Consider the following 27,934-nt stretch of genomic DNA (forward strand, 5'->3'; position numbering starts at 1 on the left):
GTTATATCTCTTGACCACTGAATATTGAAATAAACAGATGGTACATTTGTGTGGTAGTCAAAAGAGTTAAGCCTCTTACGCCTGTTGACTACTGAGAATTTGCGGACAAATTACTAACTTTTTTTGGACTATACTCTAAACTCTAAAGGAAAGTCTATTAACTATCTAACCACCGCGCTGTTTCTCTAAGGGTTGAGCAGAGAGGATGGACCGCCAAACAGAGCTTGGCACTGCTTGCTTCATTCACATTCATACATAACCCTTCAGTTATTCTGACTCATGGCACGGCCCGACAATAGTATCTGGTTCACTTAATCGCGCCAAGTTTTTCTCAGGAGTCCTCCTACATGTCATTGTTCATCCACTCTACATGCTTCGTTATTCCGATCACACGCTCAAACCATCCTTTTCTTAATTTTTCTCATCACGCTTACATTATTTGCAAATTACCACATTTTTCACACAATAAAAACATGGTTTTACCACACATACACCTCAGAGATCTTATTTGTCCAAAATTCATTCAGACAAGATTTGAGATTTTCACGACCAAAAGTATTAGCGATTGATTTTTGGGGTATTATGCCGTGTTGTGCTACGACCTTCTTCAATGTGTCGAACAGCGTTAGTGTCCATTATTAGAAGAAGGTAGCGCAATACGGCATAAAACCCAAAATAAATCAGGCTAATCTATCATTCTACGCTCATAGTATACTTCCTCTGCCAGTTCTATGCCTCATTGCCATACACATTAAGATTGGTATCAGCATTCCATTTTTTGCATTTTAAGTCTGTGAATGTACTACTGTATCATCCCTTAAAATTTGGTCCATAGTCAAGCAATCTATCGTATGGTTACTATGTTTATACCTGTTGAAATAAAGTTGGCTGAGGTACATAAAAAAAATTAATACAAAGTTAGATTCTGAAGAAAATATTTATTACAAAAATGTTATAATAATTTTTAAATTCCATCTTCTCCGTCACTCTCCGAGCCATCATTCTCCCGAGATGGACCGTCCTCAGGCTGCAAATTTTTATAAAAATCATGATAGGTGGACGGAATGCTGCCTTTATCACACAATTTGAGTAGGTCCTTTAATTTGTCTTGGCCTATTTTTGGCTTTGAAAAATACAGTCTTTCTACTTCTACGCTTGCACAGGATAACGTTCGAAGCCGTCTTCGCTGAATGTTAAGGGTATCAAAGTCATTTCGGCTCAATTGATACTTATAAAAAACAGTAGTGGGTTCACCTTTTCGGTATTGAAACCACTTTACTTTGAGCCACTTTAATTTGTCTCCATTTTCTGATATATTTTTGTTTGTCATAACTTTATTGCTGTATTTTTTATAGTTAAGGAAGTCAGCATAATCCATTTCCACAACCTTGTGGTATGGTTTAGAAGTTTTTGCAGTACGGGCAACAACGTACCATCCATCTGGTGTGAACACGTCTATTTTTCTTCCTCGGGCCTCTATTGTGGAGTGCACAGAATCGCACTCCATCTCTGAGTGCCCTGATTCCATAAATTTTTGATTGATGACGTCAATCGGCAGCTGTTCCACTGCACGTAGGAACATAGCGGATACTACTGAGTTCCGATTTTGACCAGAAGCCGTGTCCGAGTACAGCGTCACTACTTTTTTGGGGCCTAATGACACCAAGAGGTTCCACAGACACGTAGCGATCTCCGAAGCACCCTTTGTGCCCACACCTTCGTGCCACATGTAATTCGTTGCTTGTCTGGAAGCCAGCTCATACACCGTGAAGTTATACGTTTTTAATTTTTTTGTATAATATAACTGTCCCACTTGTAAGCTCGGAGTCAATAATATTTTTTCCAGATCCATAGTGAAGCAACTGATGCTAGGATCATTCATAGCTTGGGCTTTGTCAATTTGTTTGTGTTCCCTTGCTTCTGTTTTTCTTGTTAAATGAAGATTAAATTGATCTTCGTCTCTTGACTTCTCTTCGTCAGACTTATTTTTGTACTGCGTACAAAAATCACACTGATCCTTTTTTGGTGTGTGAAATCCATAATTGAATTCTGTCACAAATATTTGTTTGTAGAAGCCGAGCTTTTCTGGTACCACGTTACGTTCTTTACAATACTCAACATAGTCTAAGTAAATTCTTGTCTCGCTCAAACCAGATGGCAAGTATTTTCTTTTACTGCTGCTCCGACAGTAATGCGAGGCAACTACGGGCAATGACTTGATGTGGTCCCTGATTATATTCCTAACTTCCTCGGATTTTTTGTTTGGCGGTTCCTTGCGACCTCTCTGATCTATTTCAGTGACACCTGAAGGAGTCAACTTTTTCATTGCACTTTCAACTTTTGTTCCCGAGATGACAAAGGTGGCCAAAAAAAATTTTTTGCACACTTGGACTCTCTCTCCATTTAACATTACCGTATATTCGAATGTATGTTGTCGTTTGATGGTGTCTCCACTACGGTATCGTCGTTTTACTGGAATACAATTTACATTGCCACCAATGAAGGCCCATCTCGCTCTGTCGGAATCCAGACTCAGATAGTCAGCCAACATTTGCTCCTGTTGAGATTTTCCTATTTTGGATGCGCAATTATAATGGCATTTACAGCTAACATCTCTAATTGTCCTTGCTTGAACTGTCTTTCCGGATCTGCTTTGGTATTCTTTACCTGCCATTCTCAATATCTTTTGGGAATTCCGTTTCCATTGGTTTGGGGTTCTCTTGCGTTTCCTACTTAAATCATCTGTCTGTTGGTTGCTTTCCAATATTTCAGAAATGGATGTTCCTGAGGCATTAACGTGGTGTTGATTTGAATGTTCTTGCCTGTTATTGTCTTCATTTTCGGAAAGGTTCACGTTCAAGTCTGTAAAACCGAACAAAGTGGTTTATTTCTTTGAAACACTGAAATAATTATTGAATTTTACAAGCAAATGATTCGCTGATAATCACAGGTTTTACAAGCCAACATAACAACTAGTATGCAGTAGTATTGTTAACAAATAAAAATACTGACCTCCCACATGCGTGCTTGGAGCGAAGCTTCGGAGCTCTGCGTATAATGCTGGGACAGCAATCTCATCCGGAACTTGCATGCCACCGTTCTGGCTGTGTTCTGCACATCCAGCTTGCACACCATTTAGAGGAGAGCCTGTAAAACAAAACAAAGTAGTTTACTTCTTTGAAACACCGAGATAAACATTGAATTTTACAAGCAAATGCTTCTCTGATAGTCACAGGTTTTACACAGCCAACATAATAACTAGTATGCATTAGTATTAATAACAAATAAAAATACTGACCTCCCGCATGCGTGCTTGAAGCGAAGCTTCGGAGCTCTGCGTATAATGCTGGGACAGCAATCTCATCCGGAACTTGCATGCCACCGTTCTGGCTGTGTTCTGCACATCCAGCTTGCACACCATTTAGAGGAGAGCCTGTAAAACAAAACAAAGTAGTTTACTTCTTTGAAACACCGAGATAAACATTGAATTTTACAAGCAAATGCTTCTCTGATAGTCACAGGTTTTACACAGCCAACATAATAACTAGTATGCATATTGTATTGATAACAAATAAAAATACTAACCTCCCACATACATGCTTCGAGAGACGTCCAGATTTTGCATGTTCAGGTCGTGTTCTGCACGTCCAGCTTGTACAGCATTCCCCTCAGAATCTACAAAACAAGTAAAACTGTCAGATTGTCGCATTGTTTTCAAACAATCGGAATCAACATTTTTAACTAGATTCTTACCTTTGAGGTTATGTTGATCCTGTGGATTTAAAACTGCTGCATCCATTTGTTTAGCACGTGAAGAACTCATTAGGTTCTGTGGATTAGCAGCTTTAGTTGATGCAATCATTTGTTTGCCACGTGAAGATTCCAATATGTTATGTCGAACCGGTGGATTTAAAGCAGCTCTGGCTGCTGCAACCATTTGTTTTCCGCGTGAATGATTCATTTCTTATCACTGTTTCACTAAATAAAGTTGAAAGTACAAACGTTTGTAGGCACAAAACGAAATAAAGCACAGAATCGCTGAACGAACCGAACTGATGTTGTATTAAAATAACACTGACCGACGCACTGAACACTGAACTGACAGTTCGCGATTCGCGATACTGTCGTGGGCGCAGACGTATGTGCAAGCGTGAACAAACCGACACGATAGGCATTTTGCTGAGTTAGAGGAAGACAACACTATAAATCATTGTCGAATGTGAGTAGAGGTGCGCACGCTTTCGAGAGAAGTTTGTGTTGCCAATGGCGTCAAGCCACGCATAAAATTAAATTATTGGGAAGTCAAAAGATCTATGTGGCTTGTCGTCATAGACTGCTTTAACTTGTGTAAAATTATTCGAAAGTCAAAAGTCTATGCGGCTTGTAGTTTTTGACTGCTTTGATTGTTTTCATCGATGTGTGTTAGATCTATTGGCAAATTTCAAAATACTCAATAACGGAGTGTTTTATGGCTTAAATCTTTTGACCACGGCAACTTTGAAGGTTTTCAAACACTTCTGCATACTTAACTCATTTTCGCCAAATTTGTGGCTTGACTCTCTTGACATCTACGGCGACGATATATCGACATCACCTAAGTATTGGTTTCCCATAGTGTGAAACCGTTGTATTGGGGAGTTCGCAATGTAATTGCGCTTATGTGTGTTGCAGTGGAATAGTGTATTTTGTCGTGTTGTTATTGTGGGTATTCGTAAGTTTATGAGTTGCAGAAGTTCGCAACGGTCGAATTTAGAGTTTAGAATTTTGAATAAAAAAGTTAAGTCGTTTATTTTACGCCTGTTTTCCAATGTGTGTATTTTTAAAGTATTTAATAAGAAATTATATTGTAAGTCTTCTAGTGGGATATTTAATTTAAAATTTATAAAACGTAGAATTTATTTTTGTATTCGCTCAATGTTATTAATGTGAATTTTTTAAGAGGGAGACCAAACTACTGAGTTGTTTACAATTATGCTTCTAACTAGAGATATGTATAACATTTTAATGGCTTGTATGGAGTTAAAGTTTTTAGTTGTGACAATGTATTATATTCTGAATTTACCGAATTAACGTGGTAACATGTAATATATAGGGATTTACAGTGTATGCGATAAGTTAGGTGCGTGTTGGAGGAATTACATTAAAATTTACAATATAAAGAGATGAAGTTATATATAATATGTATAACTTCATCTCATATTATATTATGATGTATTTAAATAATGTTTATGAAACAAAAATCTTGGCAATGCCTGCACAAGTGTGACGGCGTGGCATCTGGCGGCCGCTGCTAAAGTAAGTAACATTTTGTACGAGACACTTTGGACAACGCATTATTTTCTCGTAAAAAACGAATTTTAATATTTGCATAATGACAGTGAGATTGATATTGCCGGAGCGAGCGGGCAACCCTGTATATTATTACCGCAGAGAGGTGGATTAAGACGTTATATTAAATACAGGGTGGATGTAAAATGCATTCACTGTTGCTAAAAAGCCTTTTAAAAAAGAGTACTCAAGTTACCTTTCAATGTCACCTGTTAAATTTGTTTTCGCACGGACAAAATTGCGCTCAGAAAGAATTACACTTTACCGGCTTGCGAAATTATTATTTTTTTGTTAAAATCTTTTTATGTAACAAGTCACTGGACCAATCATTCGGTATTTTTAAGACAAGAGGCTGCGTCGAGGACACCAGGCGTTATCATACAAACATATATCTGACTCTTGGTATAAGAGGAAAGTGGAACATGAACACAACACTAGGTTCACAAAGAATGAAGGCATGCTTGTTCCAAAATATAACGAAAAACACGGACAGCGCACCCTGGAATATAAGTCCCAAATAGATCCTGACATATTATGTTGAAAACATGACTCGTAAGTAGAGATACTTTATACTAGTCATTTTTTTTTCTAAACTTCCGATTTTATGTCCGGGTTAGATCTTCCCCATAGTAAAAACTAAACCCTTCCACACACTTTTCCACAAATGATCATCTAGTTAATCAACATTATGTAAGTGCATTATATAAGCAAAATAAATAAAAAAACAATACAAGAACAACACGTCAACTCACCAGAAATCAAATGGGAAAATAATTCACCGACTCCAGATATTTTCATATCAGAGGGTTCGGCTCGGTAGAACTCCTAACTGGATCTATAAATCCTACTGATCCCTCAACATAAATATTTTAAAAATCTTTCGTTATCCTACATGTATTCAGAATGACCGACTTTTGCATCTTTATATATAAATTTTTTGATAGATCTAATACGCCTAAATTTTGAATGAGAGAGCTATAATGCCAGTAGCCGAAATAACGAATGGTATTATTTTTATAGTCTGAGAATGCCAAATTCTTTTAATTTCATTTCCTAAATCTGTGTATTTTCTTATTTTTTCATTAACAGATTTTTGAATATTACAGGAATTTGGAATAGCGACATCAATGATATAAGTATTTTTTTTAAATTTTGTCATGTAAAACTATATCGGGTCTATTATGACTAATCGTTCGGTCTGTTAGTATAGTTTTATCATAATACATTTTATAAAATTCGTTTTCTAAAAATGAATTTGGTTCGTATTTAGTATTTAATTAGTGATAATATTGTGTATACATATTAACATTCAAATTGAACATGTACATTCTTTTGACAAATTGCTTAGTTTTAGTTTAACGGGATAGTACTCAGAAGACAAAAAAAAAAAAATTCGACGTTGATGAAATTTTGAAAACTTGACCTTCAAAACAAGAAGAAAGTGAATGAGTACATAAGATTTTTACAAAAACCAATTCAATCCTCGTTTCTCACTCCTAGGAGCAGTAATTTGATACTTCTCAAATATTTTCACGAGCTAAAAAAATAATATTTTTTTTACCAACATTTTCGCAGTCTTTGTAGAAATGTCAACTCACACGAGTTTTTCAAGCCATTTAAAACTGGGTCCGGGGACATCGTACTGGCAGTATTACAAACGGTATAAAAAAATCAATTTAAGAGGAAGCTACAAACCAAAAATGTGTATATTCTTGGTATACCTTATATTGCAGGTAATACGCATTAAAATCACTTGGCAAACGGAGTCTAGAAACGTTCGATTTCAAGCACGAAACTGGTTTTTATTTATTTTGTAAATAATTTTATAAGAAAGCAAAGAAGGTAATTAAGTAAAACTGTCACAGATAATCTTAGCTATTTTTCAAAAGTTGTTTTCCATACGCGTTCATACATTTCTATTGAAAAAAATTTTTTTTTATTAGTTTACATTTATATTTTTAATTGAGTAATTTATTTTTTTATTTGGTTTCTACTCAAGCGAAACGAAATGAAAACTTTCAATTTATCTAAAGCATACTATAAGGTATTCATAATGTACACCAATTCTTTATAAAGATTAATCAAAATAGTGATTTAGCATTAAGCTTCGCCTTAATAAAGGAATGTTTTGACAATTTCATGAATTCAAAATCATGATAGAAAGTTGCGTGTAAACAATTCTCGTGAAAGACTTTGTTACAACGTTTTATGTCGTCACTGCAACGTATTTTCAATAAAAAAAAACTACTTTCAATAAACTACAGTCTTGTAACTTTAAAGTTTTATTTTATTAGAAGGCTTCGTCGTACTTGACGGACATTACCCGGCGTGTACGTCGAAACGACCGCACCTACGGCGTGTTATGGGTACCGGCCGGTCGTAAAAGAGAAATAAAGCAACGAGCCAAGTACTCTTTTGGCCGTTAATGTCACATTGCTTGCTTTAGCGGGGAGTTTTCTGCACCCCCTGTATACAGGGTTACTGGAAATTAATGCTTTACCTAAATATACACCTCACAAGAGCGCCTCTGACTGTACAGTGTATACACAGGCGGAATGTATCGCCACCCGGCTGGGAAGCGTTGTGAGACGGGTTAAGGTAGGGGCTGTGGTAATGCAGGTCTTTAAAAGGAACGGTTTATATGTAGGAAGAAAAACAGATGTAGCTCATTCCACGTGCGAGCCTACTAACACAGAAACGCGTCGAATAAACGACCCGTTCTCATGAAGCCAACATCAACAACTGTGAACGGGTGTTACAGGGGACAATGCTGTAAGCTCCTTTGAGCAAGCTCCATTAAAATAATTGTATAACAGACTCAGCAATGGCATGGCTATATTGCATCTGAAAATTAAATATTCATTCCACAAAAATCGCCACAACTTTTGAGTGAAAACGTCTTTAATTCGTCAGTGTTTTTTTCTGATAAGCTTACTTTTTATGGCACCTCAAGATGTACACGACGACGCACGAATAACTCATATAACCCTTACTGTTGGGGAGTTATGAATAATTCTTTGGTTGCACAGAGTTAATTCCGAGGCTCTGATCTGACCCCCTCCCCGCTTTCTTTAAAATATACATTCCACAATGCGCCACCACCCTTGAGTCACGAGATATATATTTAAGTATTTTGCAACGACAAAAGCGTTTCATCGCTAACTCTAGCGGGACCTTCAAATACAGGAGCCCTTTTAAAACGCTGTCACGTTAAAATTAATGAAAACAATCCATATAATTTAAAACATCTTTCAATATTTCACAACGAGTACCATTCACCTTGTAAACTAAATCTCTTATATCTCTTTAATCTTTCCGTTTCTCCTGTATTCTCTGCAAAGGGGTCTTTGTTTCTTTAGCTCGGATTTTTATTTTTGCAAACTATTTTGAACTCCTCGATCTTTACTTTTTAATGGTCAACATTCAAATACCTCATTGATGCTGGTTTAAGTTCATTCCTTGGAAAGCCAACATCTCTGTCTGTGTGGTAAATTAAAAGTGGTTGTCAGGTTCATGTGGTGAGGTTTGTCCAGATCTTGTCATCGGATGCGTTTGTCCACCAGCTGCGGATTCTTTCAACTCTATCGCAGTTGGAGGGATGGATTCGTATGTCCGTCACTCTTGAACACATTGGACTCCAAAAGTCAACGTACCCCTCATACCTTTTTTCATTCCCAGAACTTCCTCTATTTCTTTTCCTTTAAATGATCCTCTACGCAGTTTCATCTCCAAAGATGTTAAATATTAATGAACATGGGTCTTGAAGAGTCCCATGTTGTAGGAGGGAGGAAACACAGAGGCCGGCAGTTCGTTCCACAGCCGAGCTGTTGAACTTAAGAACGAATCGTAGAAGCAACCCGTTCTCATGTGACAAGTGTCAACCGTGTACAAATATTGGGCGCGCGTTTGGCGTGTATCCCGACTACGCACCGGTGCCGAAAGGATCAATGATCCTAGTTCCTCAGAGCATCTTCCATTGTAATACCGATAGAACAAGGACAGCATACTTACCTGACGTCTGTGCTCTAAAGATTGCAGTCCGTTTGTTAAGATTGGGGAATCTATCAAACGGACCGCCCGTTTCTGCACAGAGACAAGGGTTTTTTTCAGGTATTTAGGGGCTCCGGACCAGAGATGGCTGCCAAATTCGACAGTAGGGCGCACTTGCGATTTGTACAGGGTCAGCAGTTGTGTACTATTAAAGTATCTGCGGGCCCTGTACAGTACGCCCAGCTTCTGAGAGGACAACTTTTCTCTGGCTTCGATGGAGCCCCCGTACCTGAGCTGGTCACTTATAGTTACACCAAGCATATCAATGGAAGGCCTATTCGGAAGATTGCTTCCGTTGAAGGAGAGTGCAGTTTTAAAGTGCTATTAAAAAAGTGGCACAGTTTATAGAAATAGGGTTTATTTTATATTATTTGTTACATCATGTTGTTTTATGCATCAAGTCTTGAAGATGACATCAGAAAGATGATGCCCCCAGCAGCGATACATTGATGGAGGAGATTTCTAAAGGTTTCGGCGTTATTTTGGCACATCTTGCAGCGATTTTCTACCGAATTCAATCCTTGAGTTCTTTCAAGGTATGAAGCCGATGTTTAAAAACATTTTCCTTCAGAAATACCTACAGGAAGAAATCGCAAATTGCAATCAGAACGCCCGCTGGGTGACTGAAAGAATGGCCATTTTCAACAAACCTCATGGTAACGACTGAAAATCGCACGACCCTCCAGACACAATGAGACTCCTGCGAGGTTTCTACCCTCACCATACGGGATGTACCGGCTCTTCAAAACTGCACTGTATGTTTTGCTGCACCCTGTATTATGATCAATCCAATTGTCAATTTGGAAATTTCATCCTTTTCTGGAAAGAAGTAATTACTTATAACGTCAACCTTCATTTCTACAGAATCTCCTGTCAATCTGGACAGAAGTTTGATTCCACGAGGTGTTAAGAGCCGCCAACTTTTGACAGCATTATTTCCTGTGACGGGTCACGGCCTATTACTACGGGGTTCTAACCACCGTCATAGCGTAAGCCTTATCATTTTCGACAAGAAATTCGAATAATTATAATATGTTACAGTTGGTATCGCATCCAGAGTTGATGCTAACACAGTAGCTACTCACACAGATGCATTGCTAGCATACAGTATGTTAAAAACAAGTAAAAAAAACAAACTACAAAAAAAAAATTATCTGTCACACCGAGTCACTATTGTGTATTTGTCGCTAAAAACAATAAGTAAGCGCAGGTATTTAACACAAATGTTTCCCAGTTGCGAAAAAGGACAATTATGACATATTTTAAAGCGTCATAGCGCACGATGGAAGATAAGCTGTGAGCTGAAAGTTTTTTAACAATACAAATGAAATTTTTTTTTCGAAATATGATAAATCTTTAAAAGTATTTTTGCTGTTGGAACTACGTAATATTAGGCCTATCCGCTGTCATAAGCCGTAAGCAATATAACTTATTGGCGGGTCATATCCCGTCACAGAGTTATGGTGCAAAACCAGGGGTTGTCAAACTTTTGGAAAAGTAATATTATTTACTTTACAAAACAAAAGGTTGTACAGTTTCAAAAAGTTTACCAAATCAATTAATCAACTTCACAAGACCAAAAACGATATATCTACTTACAAAACATTTAAAAAAAGATTATAATGTTTTCTAAATTATAAGTAGGTACTTTCCCACCTTTATCTTACCTTTCTTTTCCCTTCCCTTTCTTCTTCTTTCAAACTCATAACATAGGTATTCAACAATAATTTTTTTACATTGTCATCTTGGGGATGCTGTGTGGAGGGTCTCGCAGGAGACCGACAGGAAGGAGTGAACCTGGGTCAGATACAGACAAACACAGAGGCCGGTAAATTATCCCACAGCCGAGCTGTTGAACTAAAAAACGAGATATAATTCCGACCCATTTTGGACAATAAAAAAAACTGAACTTGCCAACGGCGATATCCTTGACAAACGTCACGGTGAAACAACTTTTGAGAAAGAAACAACGAGAGTTTATATTTCAGAATAATATCGGGTTTAGATAATGTTCTCAATGTTGATGAATTAATGAATTTAAAAAAAAAGTATTTGTATAACTTTTAAATTCATTCATACAGTAATATTAATTATTAATATTATTAGATTTTTAATCATTTTTAGCGCAATATAAACGTTTATTTCTATGATTTATATTTACTTACAGATACATAAGACATTTGTGTTATTAAAAAACATAACTTTTATAGAATTATTATTAAATTCACGCGGTAAAAATCAATCAACAAATAAAGTGTCCGAAATAACCTTTTATAAAACCGTTATTTCTCGTCTCAGTCTGCGGAAAATCCAACGTTGCCAGTTCTTTCAGTTCGAGCCTAGTTAAAGATATTTATTATTAGTACCACCTCGAACCTAAACTTTCATAGTCTTTATACAATGAGTAATAAAAACACTGTTTAACGAATTTGCAGTGGTCTTTTCTTTAGTAATGTAGTAGATATAAAATGTAATATTTTACAGCCAAATAAAATATCAAAAAAATGACTCGTTTTGACTGGAAAAAATTACCTTTTTCGTTTTAAAATTGGAAATGTGAAGAATTCAAGTGATAAATTAACGTGATATTTAAACAGAAAATTATTAAAAAACTTGCCTGTGATTTTTCACAGGTCTGCGTTTGAATATTATTATGTTTAGCCCATCTCACTAAACGACAAGTACTTATGGTGGGTAAGGTTAGTAAATATTTGGATCTTTCATTGATAAAGACAATATAAGCGATTCTTAAACGAAAATTTGAAACAGAAAAATCAGAGAAAAATACGGCGGGTCCTAGATTAATAATTAAATAAAATATTCATCCTGAACTTGCAGAAAAGTCAATAGATGTCGCACATTGAAATATAAATAATAATAAATAGACACTGCCTAGATTGCATTTAGTTCGTATCATACATAAAGATAACAGCTAATAAAAATGTGCGGTGAGAAAAATGAAGATAATGTTGGTAGTTCTTATTCGAAGTATGATACAGTTAAATATGACAGAAGGAAATAGGGTCCCATAAGCTCAGTTGGTAGAGCAGTGCCCCGGCAAGACAAGGGTCCTGGGTTTGAGTCCTAGATGCTACCTTAACTTTCTTATGATTTAGATAATTAAATATCAATGTCTTAATCATTAAATTATTCCAAAAAATTGTCGTGCAAAGTTTTAATAACACCGTTTTATAAAATCAAATCAATGATTGTTTAACATTTTCCTTACTGTGCTAATAAAATCCACGTGTTCCGGTGCTGTGTAGTCAATACACATCTCAAAATGAGTGATTTAATATCGGAGAAATATGAATATTCATAGCTAATCGATTATGTTTATTATATTTTATTTCAAAAGTGATAATAATTGTAATTTAATTGCTTAAAACATGAAAAAACCATCGGCAAATGCTAAAGAAACGTGCGAGAGGTCCACATCTAACGACGGTTCGCGGGCGACTGGCTAGCGGCTGGCGGCTGGAACAAACACAGCTGTGCGGTCGTAGGTATCGATGGTATAAATCAAAATACAACTGCAGACGTGTGGATGTCTCATGTTCCCGCATAGGGAATTAAAGCGAGACATCAATAGCGTGTCATTACCTCGCACACTCTTCGCGTATTAGTATCACACGGTTGATTGTATTGCTGTATTTGTTCTCGATTTTTGACAAAAATCTCTGATTTTTAATTGAATTTGAAAACTATGTACAATATTATTTATGAATTCAGTGCATAAATGTATAACTGAGGAATACCTAAAATCTGAACCCACAATTTATTATATTTATGGAGTTATTTAAGTTATTAGAAGCAATGTGTAGTAAATACACACCACAGATAAGGAAAGGTTAACAATACACACGAGTTAATGATATTATGAAATTAACTACCCATGATAACGTGTATTAACCTTAGTGTTGCAAATAATACAATATAATATAATACAATCAAATTATTAAACATATCTGCCTACATGACAATATAATAATCACTGAAGATTTAAACCGATAGAATTGTGTTGTGGGCATGTCCGTCTGCCCAATGTAAGCTCAGTTTGTCCTTACTCCTGTTGAAATATTCAAAAATCTTTGCTGATACAGATTGTGCATCATGCAATGACGTTACAATATATCCAGACTAAGTATAGTCTCAAAAATTCAACAAAAAATATGGCAAGTAAGAATTACTCTTGTGTTTCTGGTAAATACTTAATTCAAACTTTGTTCGTGTATGATAAAGATAGAAAATTGCAAAGCATTTACTGCGTGACATGTGACATTATTAACGTGAAGTACTAACCTTACAAGGAATAGTCGGGTGCCATGCGCGTCATATAATTGACATCACAGTAAGAGTCATTATAACTAGAATTAAGAAAACCAGTATAAAGAAACTAGATAACTCCTTTCACGTGTCGAGTGAAGATTCACCCATCATTCCTTCCCAGGATTAACTTCAACCGTGGCTTGTACGCTAAGCACTGACTTGCTCAGTTGCCTGCTCTCTTTCTTTTCATACGAGTGGCTACACTCTCGCTAAAGCAAGGTGCTCGATGAAGTCAACATCCAGTATCAGTAACTATTAGAGTTGTGGTGGTACGCCCCCCACTCGGGTAGGACTTAGTACACAGTGCTAAGCGCTAAGGTACCTAGGCCGTCATAGAACATACTGGAAATTTCGGCCGTTGCTCAGCGTTACGGGTGGCAATATTTATAGCCATAGCAACTAAAATGTTTAGGAACGTTCTTAGGTGCAACTTGAATCGTATTGACACCTTATATAAGCGACAGCGGGAAGGTAGTCAGTCAATCTACTACGCGCTACGTTTTAACGCGCTAATCAAAATAACTTACTACTTAAATAATCCTTTCTGTAACAAATCTATTATAAAATATAACATGGTTTATCTTCAACTTTTGCAACAGAGTCAACATTCCAATTACCATGGTAGCAAGTATAACTGCTAGAATATCTTTCCGAAGCTTGAAGGGTTAAGAGAATTAACGATAACAGTCTTATTCGAAATCTGTCTAGATTTCTGGATCACATTTCTAGGATTAATATATTCAGTGGAGAGTATCAACATCGTTTAGTCACTCCATTGTCAAAGTTTATAGGTTATAGACTTCTAATTAATAGAAACACTTTGAATTGATCGGATAACGTTAATTCAGTTATTAACTACACTATTAAGCTTTTAGATACGCGCTGTGCAAATGGTTTGAAAATTTGATAATCATGAATTTTGATTGAGTTTTCCGTATAACGGATAACTGTGTATAAACCCCAATAGATTACTGCCGCATTCTCCAATGAAAACTGAGCGAAAGCTAATTGCATAAAACTGCATAATTATTGCATTTCACAATATTTCGATGAACCATTTCTATATTGGTCGACATTTCAACTACAGCTCTACGATGTAAGGGCAGGGGAGCTATGGCACCACCCGGTTGGGCAGCGTTGTGAGGTGGGTTACGGTAGGGGCTGTAGGAAGGATTTTTTTAATACGGGTCTTGAAGAGGCCCGGGTTATATGAAGGAGGAAAAACAGATGCCGTTAATTAATTCCGATTATCAATGCTGCTAGCTCCTTAGCACAGGCACCATTAAAATATCGGTAGAACAGACTCAGCATGCCCACATTGCGTTTGTGTTTAGAAATGTGTGTAGGATGGCAATCGGTATGTTAACTATTGATTGTCAATCAGGCGGACCGTCCTCCTTTGCAAAGAATCAAGTATTTTGGGCTCCAGCCCAGAGGTGACTCCCAAATACAATTGTTGGGCATACTTCAGATTTATTGAAGAATTTTCTGATGACAGAGAAGAAATTAAATTTAAAATTCTCAAAAATAGAACGATGAGAATAATGCTAAGGCGAAATAGATTTTCAAAAGCAATTAAATTGGCTAACAGTCGAATATATGCTGAACTTGAAAGTGATGATATTGATACATAAATTAATAAATAATCTGTTACCAAAAAACTTTACAAACAAAATTATATATAACAAGGGCATTCACACACATAACACAAGAACGTGCAATGATATGAAGCTACCAACAAAATGACAAAGCAAATATACAAAAAAGGGAATGCAATATTATGTAAAGCGCTGCCGTTAACTGTAAAGTGTGCACTAATTGATAGAATCAATCTCGATTATAGGAGCCATATTTAAATTGCAAGGACAATGTAAAAACTTGGATCAAAAATAAGAATAGGGCCTTTACCGATGCATTCACCCAAATTCGCATTTATTGAGCGAATACATCTTAATACAAGTATAGGTATGTTCAAAGATATTAGGAAGTAATTTGAAAGATTCTGCCTCCACACAGGCTAGTCTAGTGAGGCGTTATTTGAGAAACCTCAAATAACTGTACTTTTATCTTCTTTTTTACGTTCATCATATTATTTTTGTATTTTTCTGTTCATTTTGTGATCTTTTAAAAAGTTACAAATCAATGTACAATAAACATCATAATATGCATTTTTTAGTTGTAATGTGCAAACTTTCTTTAAGAGGAAGCTACAAGCCAAAATGTGTATATTATTGGTATACCTTATATTGTAGGTAATAGGCATTAAAATCGATTGACAAACGGAGTCTAGAAACGATCGATTTCAAGCACAAAACTGGTTTTTATTTATTTTGTAAATAATTTTATAAGAGAGCAAAAAGTTGATCAAGTGAAACTGTCAAAGATAATCTTACCCATAATACTGTATTTTATAAAAGTTATTATGATGTATCTCAGAAGGTTTAGCCAGGGTTTTATTTATTTTATAACTTGATAACAAAGCATCGACCTTTCTCTACATTTTATAAATATAATATGCATGTATTATATACCCAAGCCTTCCGGAAGAAATTTTCAAAATTATAGTGAAAACGTTATCTAAATCCGTTGCGCAGTTTCGAAGAACTAACAGACTGATGCGGATATGTTAGGATAAGAAAATGAAAAAAGGACCCATGTTGTAGGCGAAAAGAAACGCAGAGGCCTGCAAATCGTTCCACTACTGAGCCGTTGATCAAATCGCTGATCGTTTGCTGATCAAAGTTGGCTGCTCAACTGACTAATTTGCCCACAGAAAACGTTTGGAGCTGACAAAAGCTCAATAATATCATGCAGACCATTTAATTTCAACAGCATTAAAATATTTCAAAAAGCTCTCCACAGCAAATTTCAACGAAAGCCCTAAATTTGCCCACTTGCCACCGCGTTGGGCCATCCGATAAATCTCAGTTACGTTTTCATTTCAAAATAAATCAAGAAAAGTAATCCTTCATTAACTGACATTAAAAAATGCTGACAAATTTCAATTGGTGACCTCTCAAATGACTGAGAACTGAAGGCAACAATCTCTAGAGGCGTGAAACACAGCAGACAGTACTGTTAGAAATGAGTTGTGGGCGTGTCAGCATCTCTGGAGCCTAAATAACTAACTAACCATCACGCTTTTCTCCGCAGAAGTAGGCAGAGAGGACGGACTGCCAAACAACACGGTCACACCACACACTAATTGCCTCATTGACAGTCATACATCGTCTCATACATGCTGATTAGTTATTCCGAATCTTGACATGGCCTGACTCAAGTATCTGGTTCACTTGATCGTGTCTACTTGACCAACCATCTAATCGTCCCTTTCTTAATCTTACTCATTGCAGCCTTATATTCTTTGCGAATCTTCACATTTGTCACACGATCACAATGGTTTTACCACATGTACACCTCAGGTATCTAATTTCTACAGCTTTTGGTCTGCTTTCGTCCTTCTTCTTAAATTCTTCCTTAATTTATTTTATTGGGATTTACGCTCATAGATTAGAAGAGCAGAATATACTTAAAACGAAAAAAGACTCTAATAACGGGGGTTCGTTCGACTCCCACATTTGAATTATTTCTGTTGAACGTGTTACTAAAATCTCAAATGTTTCTAGAGGGATCTCTATGGATGTAAGTTATTTTTATTAAGGAATATTAAAAACAAGACCTTATCATCAAAATATTTTATGTAAAACGTTTTGAAAAATGTATAAAACCTTTTTCAGCCATAAAATTAGCGGTAATTAACAGATTTTATTTTTCTAGACGATGAATTAGTAACTTCTCGTGGGATCCCTCTAGAAATGTTTGAGATTTTAGTAAAATGTTCATCAAAAATAATTCAAATAAATCCCATTGAGAAGATTTGATTTTATAGGCCTGCTACGGCAAGTAAATCGTAGTTCCGTTCATTACGAAAAATGTTTTTATGCGAATTCAAAACTTATGTCGTTGAGATGCTTACTTTATTTTAGAAATTTGATAGGGAAAATTCAACCTTGGTTCTGTCCAATATACCAGGGCGGCACGTCGCATATTTTTGTGCACGGCTGCTTCACTTACGTCGTTAAGATTCTGGCTTGATTTTAGGGTATTGTCTTGTCTTCAGAAAATTATAAAAAAAGTTTTTAAAGTATGAAGTAATGTTAAACTGATAAAACAAATGTTAAACAATATTACTAAAACTTAAAATAATACAGGGTTTTCCAATAAGAGGTGTAATTTTGAATAGCCTGTTATTTCGGTAGATGTTACTTTTGAAGCTGTCATTTTTTGACATTTGAGAAGTAGAAACTACACCATTAATAAAAATGGAACAACACACGCTACAACAACGCATTGAAATTATTAAAATTCACTTGACTGAATCAAATGCAAATCATCTTGAGTGATGAGGCCCATCTCCACCTCGGTGGCTTCGTCAACAAGCAAAATTGTCGCATCTGGGGCTCGGAAAACCCAAGAGTGATTGTTGAAAAGCCTCTTTATCCTCAACGTGTGACTGTTTGGTGCTGTTTATGGTCCGGCGGAGTCATTGGACCTTACTTTTTCGAAAATGAGACTGGAGCAACAGTTACAGTGAATGGATTGCACTATCGAGAGATGATTAATGATTTTTTATGGCCGTAATTGGATGGTATTGATCTGGACAACGTTTATTTTCAACAAAACAGCGCTACGTGCCACACAAGCAACGAAACCATTGATCTTTTACGATTGAATATCAAAATAACACCTCTTATTGGAAAACCATGTATATAAAGTAAAACAACAAAATAAGACGAATCACTAAAATTACAACATTACCAACGCTACATTAACTTGTAGGATTCAGCAAAGAACTGGTTAAGATTACGATAAATTCTATAAATAGTAAATATATCAGTAATACCCTCAAACTTGTTGCCCAGATTCTATTGGTTTGTGAGTGTATCTGATAGTTGGTTGTGTACGTGTTGCAGAAAAATATTACATTTTGTCTTGTGTTCCTATTGGATACATGGAATTTATTAAATACGACGATGGCAGGGCTGTCAATTAAGTTTTCAATGACTCTGTGTAACACAACCAGGGCTGACTTAATTCTCCGGTCAGACTTTGATATATTAGATGCAATTGATTCATCAAACTTACATAATTAACCGGTCAGTGGCTGAGTTGACATCGCGTTTGGGTCCTACCCAGGCGTAGTGTGTTCAATTCCTCGGCTGGCTAAGTCCTCCATCATAACATGAGCAACATTTTCCGGTTACTGTGGTGATAGAAGATTTAAAAAATATATCAGGTTATTCGTAACCCGGGAACGTTAGTCTTTCTTTAAAAAATAAATATATTTTAATTTTGGACAAAATATGTATCTACAAATTTTGTACTGAACTCGTTATATATTGTAAGAGTGAAGTTTATACAAAGGGGATCAAATAGGTTTATTATATTCCACTTGACTTCTGACTTATGAAATGTTGAGGGCTCTCATAAAATCTAAGGACTTAAAATCAATCAAAGTTCTGCAAAGGAAGCCAAGCACCTTTAAAGCCTAATTAGTTGTATAGTTTTCATCGAATATTACACCCAAGTAACGAATTTGTGACTGCGATATTAAAATTAATATTATTTACTGTATATTCATTTCAGATATCATAGTGGTACAAGCTTGTCTGAAACAATTCTCCCGTCAGAAAGATAATTCAAAACACTGTTAGAGCGATCTGTATACAAATGAGACCAAATAAGTCAACAAATACTCTACTTTACTTTTAACTAGTGAAATATATCAGAGTTGTAGATATCCCCAGTTTCAGAAATACAACAATTCAACATCGGAACGTTGCTGCTTGAATTAGTTTTACTATTTAAATTATTACACGACAGTCAATCTACAGTACAGCATAATTATAATAATATTTTGATGATTTGTATAGCGCCATTTTTCTGAAAAATCACCTCAAATACGCTGTACAAATATATAATACATTTCTACAATGATCTATGTTATTACTAACTATATATGGAGATAATATACAGTACAATACTTACCTGGTAGAACACTTGAGATTAACACTTAATTAACATTAACTGATTGTTTATTAGCGAATTTAGATACAGGATTTAGGAAATAATTGAAAAATTGGATATAATTGGACTTTAGAAGCCGGGTAATATTTTGTAAATTTGTTAAAGTTAAATTTAATATTGAAAATTATACATGAAATAATTGACAGACATCTAAAATATCGACGTTTTACTTAGGAATTTTCATGGACAGTATTGAAATGCGTTAAAAACGTCTAAGCCTAGTTCTACACACTGCACATTTGCAGTGCAGCTGAAGGAAGTCATGATTTCATTGAACTGCTATTGTAGTTGGTCGGATCCTAAGGGTTAATTAACATTAACCAGTTGGTTATTAGATACAGGATTTAGGACGTAATTGGAAAAATGGATATAATTAAACTTTCTCTCAGGAATAGTATATTTAATTTAAGGGTATTAGAGCTTAAAAAGGTAAGTTTTTAGTTTAGACCTGAATTCTGTTGGACTTGTTATGGATCTTAGTTCCGGAGGGAGTTTATTCCAAGCCTTCGGTTCAGATGCTCGGAAAGCGCGATCACCAAACTTAGTATTTGGTTTGCGCTTAGGTTCCATCAGTCTGCCTACAGCTGCTGATGTTGCTGATGGTGGATTTCCCTCCGTCTGGAAAATCATTACTTCCGGTGTGCCTCAGGGGTCCATTTTGGGTCCTTTGTTTTTCTCTATCTATATTAATGATATTACGACATGTTTTCATAACGCTCAAATTTTAATATTTGCTGAAGATATGAAGATATACCTTCCTATAAGCTCCCCGGACTGTTCTGCGCGTTTACAAGCAGATCTTGATCGACTGACGGATTACTGTCTCAGAAATAAGCTTCTTATCAATATTTCTAAATGTTGCAAAGTCACATTCACACGTAACCGTGTGAAAATAATGTATGATTACACCATTTCTGGATCGATTTTAACAAATAAAGACTATGTGCGTGATCTCGGGGTTTTCTTGGACTCTAAACTTACCTTTGATAAACACGTTGATAACATTGTCACCAAAGCATGAAAAAGTCTAGGTTTTGTACTGAGAACATGCAAAATTTTTCAAAAATATTAAGACATATCTGACTCTCTACAATTCACATGTTCGTTCTCACCTTGAGTACTGTTCACCGGTTTGAAACCCGCGCTATATTGTTTATGTTAACAGGTTAGAGAGAGAGTTCAGGAACGATTTCTCAAATTCATTAATTTTAAATCATTTAACATATACAACTCTTACGACGGAATCGAGAAACATTTTCGAATCACGAAACTACTCAACAGGAGGATTGTCGCTGATCAGATGCTCTTGTATAAAATTATTAACTCTAAAGTTGACTGCCCGGAGTTGCTGAACAAAATAAATTTCCATGCGCCAATTCGATACAGCAGACAAAATACCCTTTTCTACATTATTAGATGCAATACCAATTCCAATCAAAATGAATTTATGCAAAGGACATGTAACTACTATAATAATAAATTTTCAAATATAGACACTCATGTTGACATATTCACTGCTAGTTACTATCACTACAGAATTTCATTGTATCACATTCTAACTCATATTCACGACTGTTAAATTGATTGTACCTAATATTTTAATATTACTTGCGTGGCAACTTTTCCTTATACCTCTCCTCCCCTTTCCCGTTCCAACCCAAGTCTATTTAAGTATAGTTATAATCACATTTATTTTATTTTATTGCTATTTATTGTAGGTATATTATAAGTTTATCGTTTGTTGAATTTACATTCGTATTATTATTTTTCTTATCTGCTGCTTTATTCTGTTTTTTTTTTCCTATTTTTATTAAATATTCTAGGAAATATCTATCTGTGAATATTAATAATTGGTCTGTTTTTTGTTATCCTCTTATGTATATTGTATTACTAAGACTGTTTATGTTCCTCAAATAAATAAATAAATAAATCTAAGAGTTGACTGCCTCAGACCAATACTTTTCACTTAAATTCACTTGACCTCATTCTATTTAGTTTCATTCTTAAGTCATCTAGTCTATGCCTGCCCACTATTCAGTACTACATGAAAAAATGTACTTAACGAATTAGACAAAATTCAATCTAAATCTGTCATTTTTAACTGGAGTGATGCAATCGTCGTCCATCAATCCCCTTCAAGTAGAATGTTCTAATTCCCCTCTATATTTAACCCTTCAGACCTCTGGCGTATTCTGCCAGAAGGTCGGAATATTTCTGAACGTTTCCGAAAATTAAAAGTGTTTTTTGAAAGTTGATGTAATCCGTCTTTCAATTTCATTATTAGATAAACACTTAATTTAAAAAATTTAAAACATGGCCTAGCAAGATTACTGGTAACAAAAATAACATATGTTACTCTCAACTCAATTTTTGTCGTTTCATGTAAAAATAATTACCTAATTTCATTAAAAAAATTCAATTCTTTTCTCTTTCTAAAACCATTTATTTCATATTTTCACCATGACAGTAAAACACGATTGACCCAAACGATTTTGACCATATGAACTGTTCCCAAAAGCAAACAAATAGCCGTATAGGGTCTCTAAACACATATAAATATTTGTATAGTTGTCAACAATTTGTTGACAAATTTGTTCATATGTTTAAATTCATATCGTACCTAAATTAGGAAAGACACAGTCCTATTTTAAATTGGTTTCCCGTGGTAGTTGAACACTTTCTTGCCACAATCGTATAAAATAACGCTAAATAGGTGACCCCAGTTTAAATTAGACTTCCGAGGATTTCCTATTCAGTGGATGGATTGCTCGACACTTAACAAATGCCGACATTTTTACTGAGTTATACAGCAAAGTTAACGCAATCACAAATCACGTCCAGCTAGAAGGGCGATTTTTCTTCATAATTCTTGGGAGTCTGCAATGACACAGATTAAACTGGAAGTACCCTCCAGATAATTTATATAATCCAAATTATATACAAGCTATATAATAAGTAAATATTTTTTATTTACTTAAGCTAATGAAGACATGACAGGATTAAGTGAATCAGATGAATCGGGCAATGTCAAGAGTCAGAATAATAGAAGAGCATGTATGTGAATGAGGCAAGAAGTGTGTGCCAAGACCTAGTTGTTTGGCGGTCCGTCCTCTCTGCCTACTCCTGCGATGAAACGTCGTGATGGTTAGTTAATTTTTTGTTTACTTATGATCAATATGCACTAGGTTCTGGAGAGTTGCAAATCTTGTCTGCAAATCGATTTGTGGTTTTATTGTGTACTAATTGTGCACAACTGTTGGGATAGCTGTGGTTAACAATTAGAATTGGAAAGCGATTCTGATTTACCCCTTTTTATGTGAAACCGCACAAGTGTCCCAACTGCTCCCAACCGTATGGAGCCAGTGAGACTATGGCATCCCAAATTAGGGCACGTTGTGAAGTTTAAGGTCGTGGGGAGGGGAAGGATATGGAGAAGAGTAAGATGAGGAAGTACCTGGCTATTCAGATTTGGTCACCAAGCACGGACAAAGCCATTTCAAGTAACGTTTCAATTCTGAATAGTGGCCTTACAACAGGGTGAAACTGAGAGTATATGTCACTCTGGAACCTGCCGCAAATATGCTACATATTATTAAAACGAGAAATTTGTGAAAAAACAAAAAAAATCGAATAAAATTTACTTGCGCACGCCAAGATTTGAACCAGCGACCTCGACCACAGAGGTCATAAGTTTTCTTGCCCATCGATATTACGGCCTTGAGGAACACTGCGGGTAATCACAACTACACAAGGAACACTAATGTAGGTACCCTCCATACTTTCAGACAGGGAAAGATAATTGGGTGGAGGAACGCAGGAATGTATGTTAAACGGAGATTCTACATCGCGTCAACAATAGGCTTTAGTAAAAACGTTTTTTAAAAGGATCCCATATTTTAAGGTCCCGCCAGAATAACTGTAACTTTTTCTGATTTTTCTGTTTCAGATATTCGTTTAGGAATCGCTAATATTCTTTTCAATAATTAAATGAATTGACCTTTACAGTAACCTAGTATCTCTAATCCCATTGCAAACACAAGAAGTGAGTCGCTCGATCCTTGCACCTACCCCCAGGATAAATTGGCCGATCGGGGATTTTATTGGTCCGCATTTTTCAAGGGTATATTATTTGACAGGACCCCCGGGAAAATGATAATCTGGAGGGTGGAGAAAGGGTTTAAAAGCCCTGGCTAGCATTATATTATTTGCTAACACTAATTTTTGTATTAGTAGCTGAAAACCTTTTGTATTTTAAAGTGCGTTTTTATTGTGAGATTAGCAATTATTTCCAATTTATGGTAATAACTTTTATTGTCAGATTAGTAATTATTTCAAATTTATGGTAATAACATTTATTGTCAGAATAGTAATTTTTTCCAATTTGTGGTAATAACTTTTAGTGTCAGATTAGTAATTATTTTTAAGTTATGATAATAACTTTATTGTCAGATTGGTAAATATTTCTAATTTATGGTAATAACTTTTATTGTCAGATTAGTAATTTTTTCCAATGTATGGTAAAAACTTTTATTGTCAGATTAGTAATTATTTCAAAAACTTTGAAGATTATTAAATCAACGAAATATTTAATCATTGAATAAGTATAATACAATGAAATTATATTCACATAAAATTTAACTTCTTCGCTGATCTTGGACACTGTAATGCTCGCCGAAACGTCGGCTAAAGAAGGGGGAAGTGTCGTAACACGGCATAAAAACAAAAAAAAATAACCAAGATGATATAGGTAGGTATATCTTTTTAAAATTTACGATATCATTTTTTCGAACCTCAAAGATATGCGGATTTTAATCTTTAGAGCACACGCGTCTGACCTTATTCAACCGGTATATCAATAGAAGATTCTCAGAGGAACTAGCGTCATTGATTCTCGTGGCACTAGTGCATAGTTGGAAAAGAAGCCCAACATATATACACGGCTAACATTTGTTTTATGGCTCGTCCTTGAGTCAGATCAGCTGTGGAACGATTTGTAGCTTTTGTGTTGTCGGTGGGTCTTTACAAGACCAATGTGCACTCCCTCCTCGCCTCAAAAAGACCCTTCACACATCATCCCCAAAGATAAAACAGCCCTGAGGGAAATTATTCAATTTCGTTCAAAGGCAGAACATCAAAATTTATAGTACTGTCTACAAATCTTACATGGTGTTCATGTCTGATAAACGCCCTCCGGCCAATAAGAGAGGGGCATATAGCCCTAAATAACATTACAAGGCCCGTTTCTCATTTCGTGAGAGCCCCAATAAATAACTTCCTTGTCAGTTGTATGCAAACAGCAAAGTGGGATCGTCGACTAGAATAATCTGGGAGCGGAGTTAAATCAAGGAATATTAATATAATCATGATGATTTTTTTTAATTATGCCGCGTTACATTTCCTCCTTCTAAAGTCAACCTTTCGGACGTCGTTACATTGTCCATCATCAGGGCAGATGAGTAGATTGTCGTCAAATGTTGCAAACCGTTAATCTTCTTATGGCCGGTATTTCTGTATAATATTTAACTAACTGACTAACTAACCATCACGCCGTTTAGGCAGAGAGGACGGACCGCCAAACAACTCATTCTTGGCACACACTTCTTGCCTCATTCACACTCATACATCGTCTCATACATACTTTTCTATTATTCTGAATAAAAAAATAACTTCTATCTGTCCTACCCACTGTGTGGGCAATACCATATTGTACTGTCAGTTCTAGAATTAGAACTCCTTTGCAAGCCGATGTGCTTTTCAATTATACCTCCGTACATTACACTATCCACAAATCTCTTGTAGAGATCATGAAGCTACTGAAGTACTCTATGACTTAAATTATTGAGAACGATATGTTAGTCAATAAAGTGTCATTTTTTCAAATCTCCATTTCACCCAGAGTGTGCTCAGACATAAAGCTTGTGAGGTGCTTTATGTCTTCAATTGGCCCAAATTATGGAGGAGACTGTGTTATCAATAAAGTTGTTACATATATGAACATGGTGTAGTATAGGCTCTTTCATTAAAATAACACTCTGAAGGTAAATGTGAGTAATATTTGTATCATTGATATTTGTCCCTGCACAGTTGGTGAGGCTGACCATCTGTGCAGCCAGCATGGGACCAGAGTTCACCCCTTGACGAGCCAAAGGTGACCAAGGCCCACTGTACGTGTGGCTGGTAGAAGCAATCACTACGCCGTTATCGTTATTATAATTATTATTTTTTACTTCGACCTTTGGAGATTATAATCCGCGTGCGTTTGAGGCATCACATCATGAACCCTGAACGCCATCAACCTCGATTTCTACGATGAAGGAATGGAAGATAGTCTATGATATCTTTTGAAGATGTTGGAGTCGCACCCCTGTTTGGCAGCGCGATCTATGTTCCTCCCGACATTGCTCTGGGACCTGGGGTCTACAGAAATTACTACGTGAGACAAGATGGCGTCGGCAGCGACAGGTCAATCGTCGGCTGACTGACATAACTAGAAATCACGGGGCTGGAGCTATGTTAGTTGATCCATCCCGCCAGGTGAGGGAATGGGATGCCTCACTTATAGAGGGTGCGCAGACCGCAACACGATGCTTTGTTCCGCAACACCAAGTTCTTCTTCCATTTGCTCATTACAACAGTTTCTTCAAATCAGGTATTATTTAGCCACATTCTATTCATCCTATATAGTTTCTCATTTTATAAGATTTGTATACTGTTATTTAAAAAGATTTTACTTCTAGTATTTCGATAGCTTTTGAAATATTTCCGGAGCAAGTTTCTGGTGAACAAAATAATAGAAAGGGGAACGGAATCGAACTCTGAGAGGATGCCACCAGAATATTAAAAGCCCTACCTTGTATTTGGTGACCTCAGTATTCCCTCTCTCTGTCAGCACAATAACTCCACGACAAATTGCACGTAACCGGGAATTGAACTAGCAACTTCTGGTCGGTTGCGCAGTAGAAAAGGTACTTCCCATCTCCTGGTGACGACGACGATGATAGGACGGGTATAGGGAGTAAACTATATATCTTAAAAATAACAATCGGCTATCTGCCCGAATATGTAGTGTAACAAACACATTTATTAATTTCATTCAGCCGCCTGAATAAGGTCCACAACATGAGATTTAAATTCAATACCCTGTCTCCTTTTTTCCATTGCCTTAATTTACCTAGAATTTCATATTTTTAACAACATTTTGGCACCTCAACGCGCTTAGTACATATAATTTACAACAAAGTATGTTTTTTCCAAATTACATCTCAATTTCACTTAGTGTGCGGTCATTCAACCACGCATACAAAGTGAAGAAAAATAACGAGCGGAATCCGACCCACATTTCTTGGTCAAATGATCGGCTATCAACCTACCAAAGACCTCAATTGACCTAAATTACCGAAGTAACTACGTTAATCAAATAAAGAACTTACTGATATTTTCTGATAAACGTACTTGGCGTCATTACCAAAATTAATGCTTCAGAATTTAGCCTCGTTTATGCTTCGGCAATCAATCCATGTCCGTAAATCAATGATTTTTCCCGAAGATGGTTGATTTATAATACGGATTGCCTCGCAAAGTAAGTCGAATGGTTAACCGACGGGAAGATGGTAGCAACCTTCGACGCCAGAACCTTCGACGCCAGAACCTTACTAGGGAGTGGAGAAAAAGTTGCCTAAATAAATCTTTTTCGGATTGACGTGTAAACAACACTGGGTGTATCGATGTATTGATTTAGGAAGTCCAGAGGGTCCAGAGGGTATTACGGCTTTTTATTTATTTTTACATTAACCCCACACAGCAGGACCTGTGAAGAATAATTTCTATTTTGAAGAAGGATAGGAAGTTCTGGGAAGGTAATAGGTATGAGGGTTGGAAAGGAATCTAGGGATCAGTGAGTCCAGGAGTAACGGACGTATGAATATATCCCAACCAAATCGGCGCAGGACGATGGGTCAATAGACCAGTTGGATAGGGTCTGCCCAAACCAGCCTCTCCCTATCTGGCATACAACGCAGTTGGTGGCCAGGCGCATCCTGAACAAACCTCATCCGATAAACCCAGGCACTCCTACTATATCACCAAACGTAGCGAAGCAATCGGGGTGACCTAGCATTGTAATATACCTTTCCTAACTCGC

General features: G+C 36.2%; 2 protein-coding genes across 3 annotated transcripts in view; both read right to left on the reverse strand.

Moving 5' to 3' along the window:
- LOC149415148 (uncharacterized) overlaps window positions 1-27,934 on the reverse strand; it is a 610,989-nt gene that overhangs the window by 390,266 nt on the left and 192,789 nt on the right. The window lies entirely within an intron of this gene.
- On the reverse strand, window positions 919-4,582 carry LOC149415149 (uncharacterized). 2 transcript variants are annotated; one of them, XM_089643171.1, is made up of 5 exons: window positions 3,754-4,582; window positions 3,586-3,675; window positions 3,299-3,433; window positions 3,013-3,147; window positions 919-2,862 (listed from the first exon to the last, which is right to left on the reverse strand). In XM_089643171.1, exons 1-5 carry the CDS (start codon window positions 3,959-3,961, stop codon window positions 965-967), a joined length of 2,466 nt encoding a protein of 821 aa, XP_089499297.1. In that variant the 5' UTR covers window positions 3,962-4,582; the 3' UTR covers window positions 919-964. The 2 variants fall into 2 exon arrangements, with proteins under 2 accessions (XP_089499297.1, XP_089499296.1); XM_089643170.1 differs by having other exon boundaries at window positions 3,586-4,582.

Source organism: Hesperophylax consimilis, chromosome 19 (genome assembly GCF_061612785.1).
Source record: "Hesperophylax consimilis isolate HC1 chromosome 19, BYU_Hcon_1.0, whole genome shotgun sequence".
Taxonomy (NCBI): Eukaryota; Metazoa; Arthropoda; class Insecta; order Trichoptera; family Limnephilidae; genus Hesperophylax; species Hesperophylax consimilis.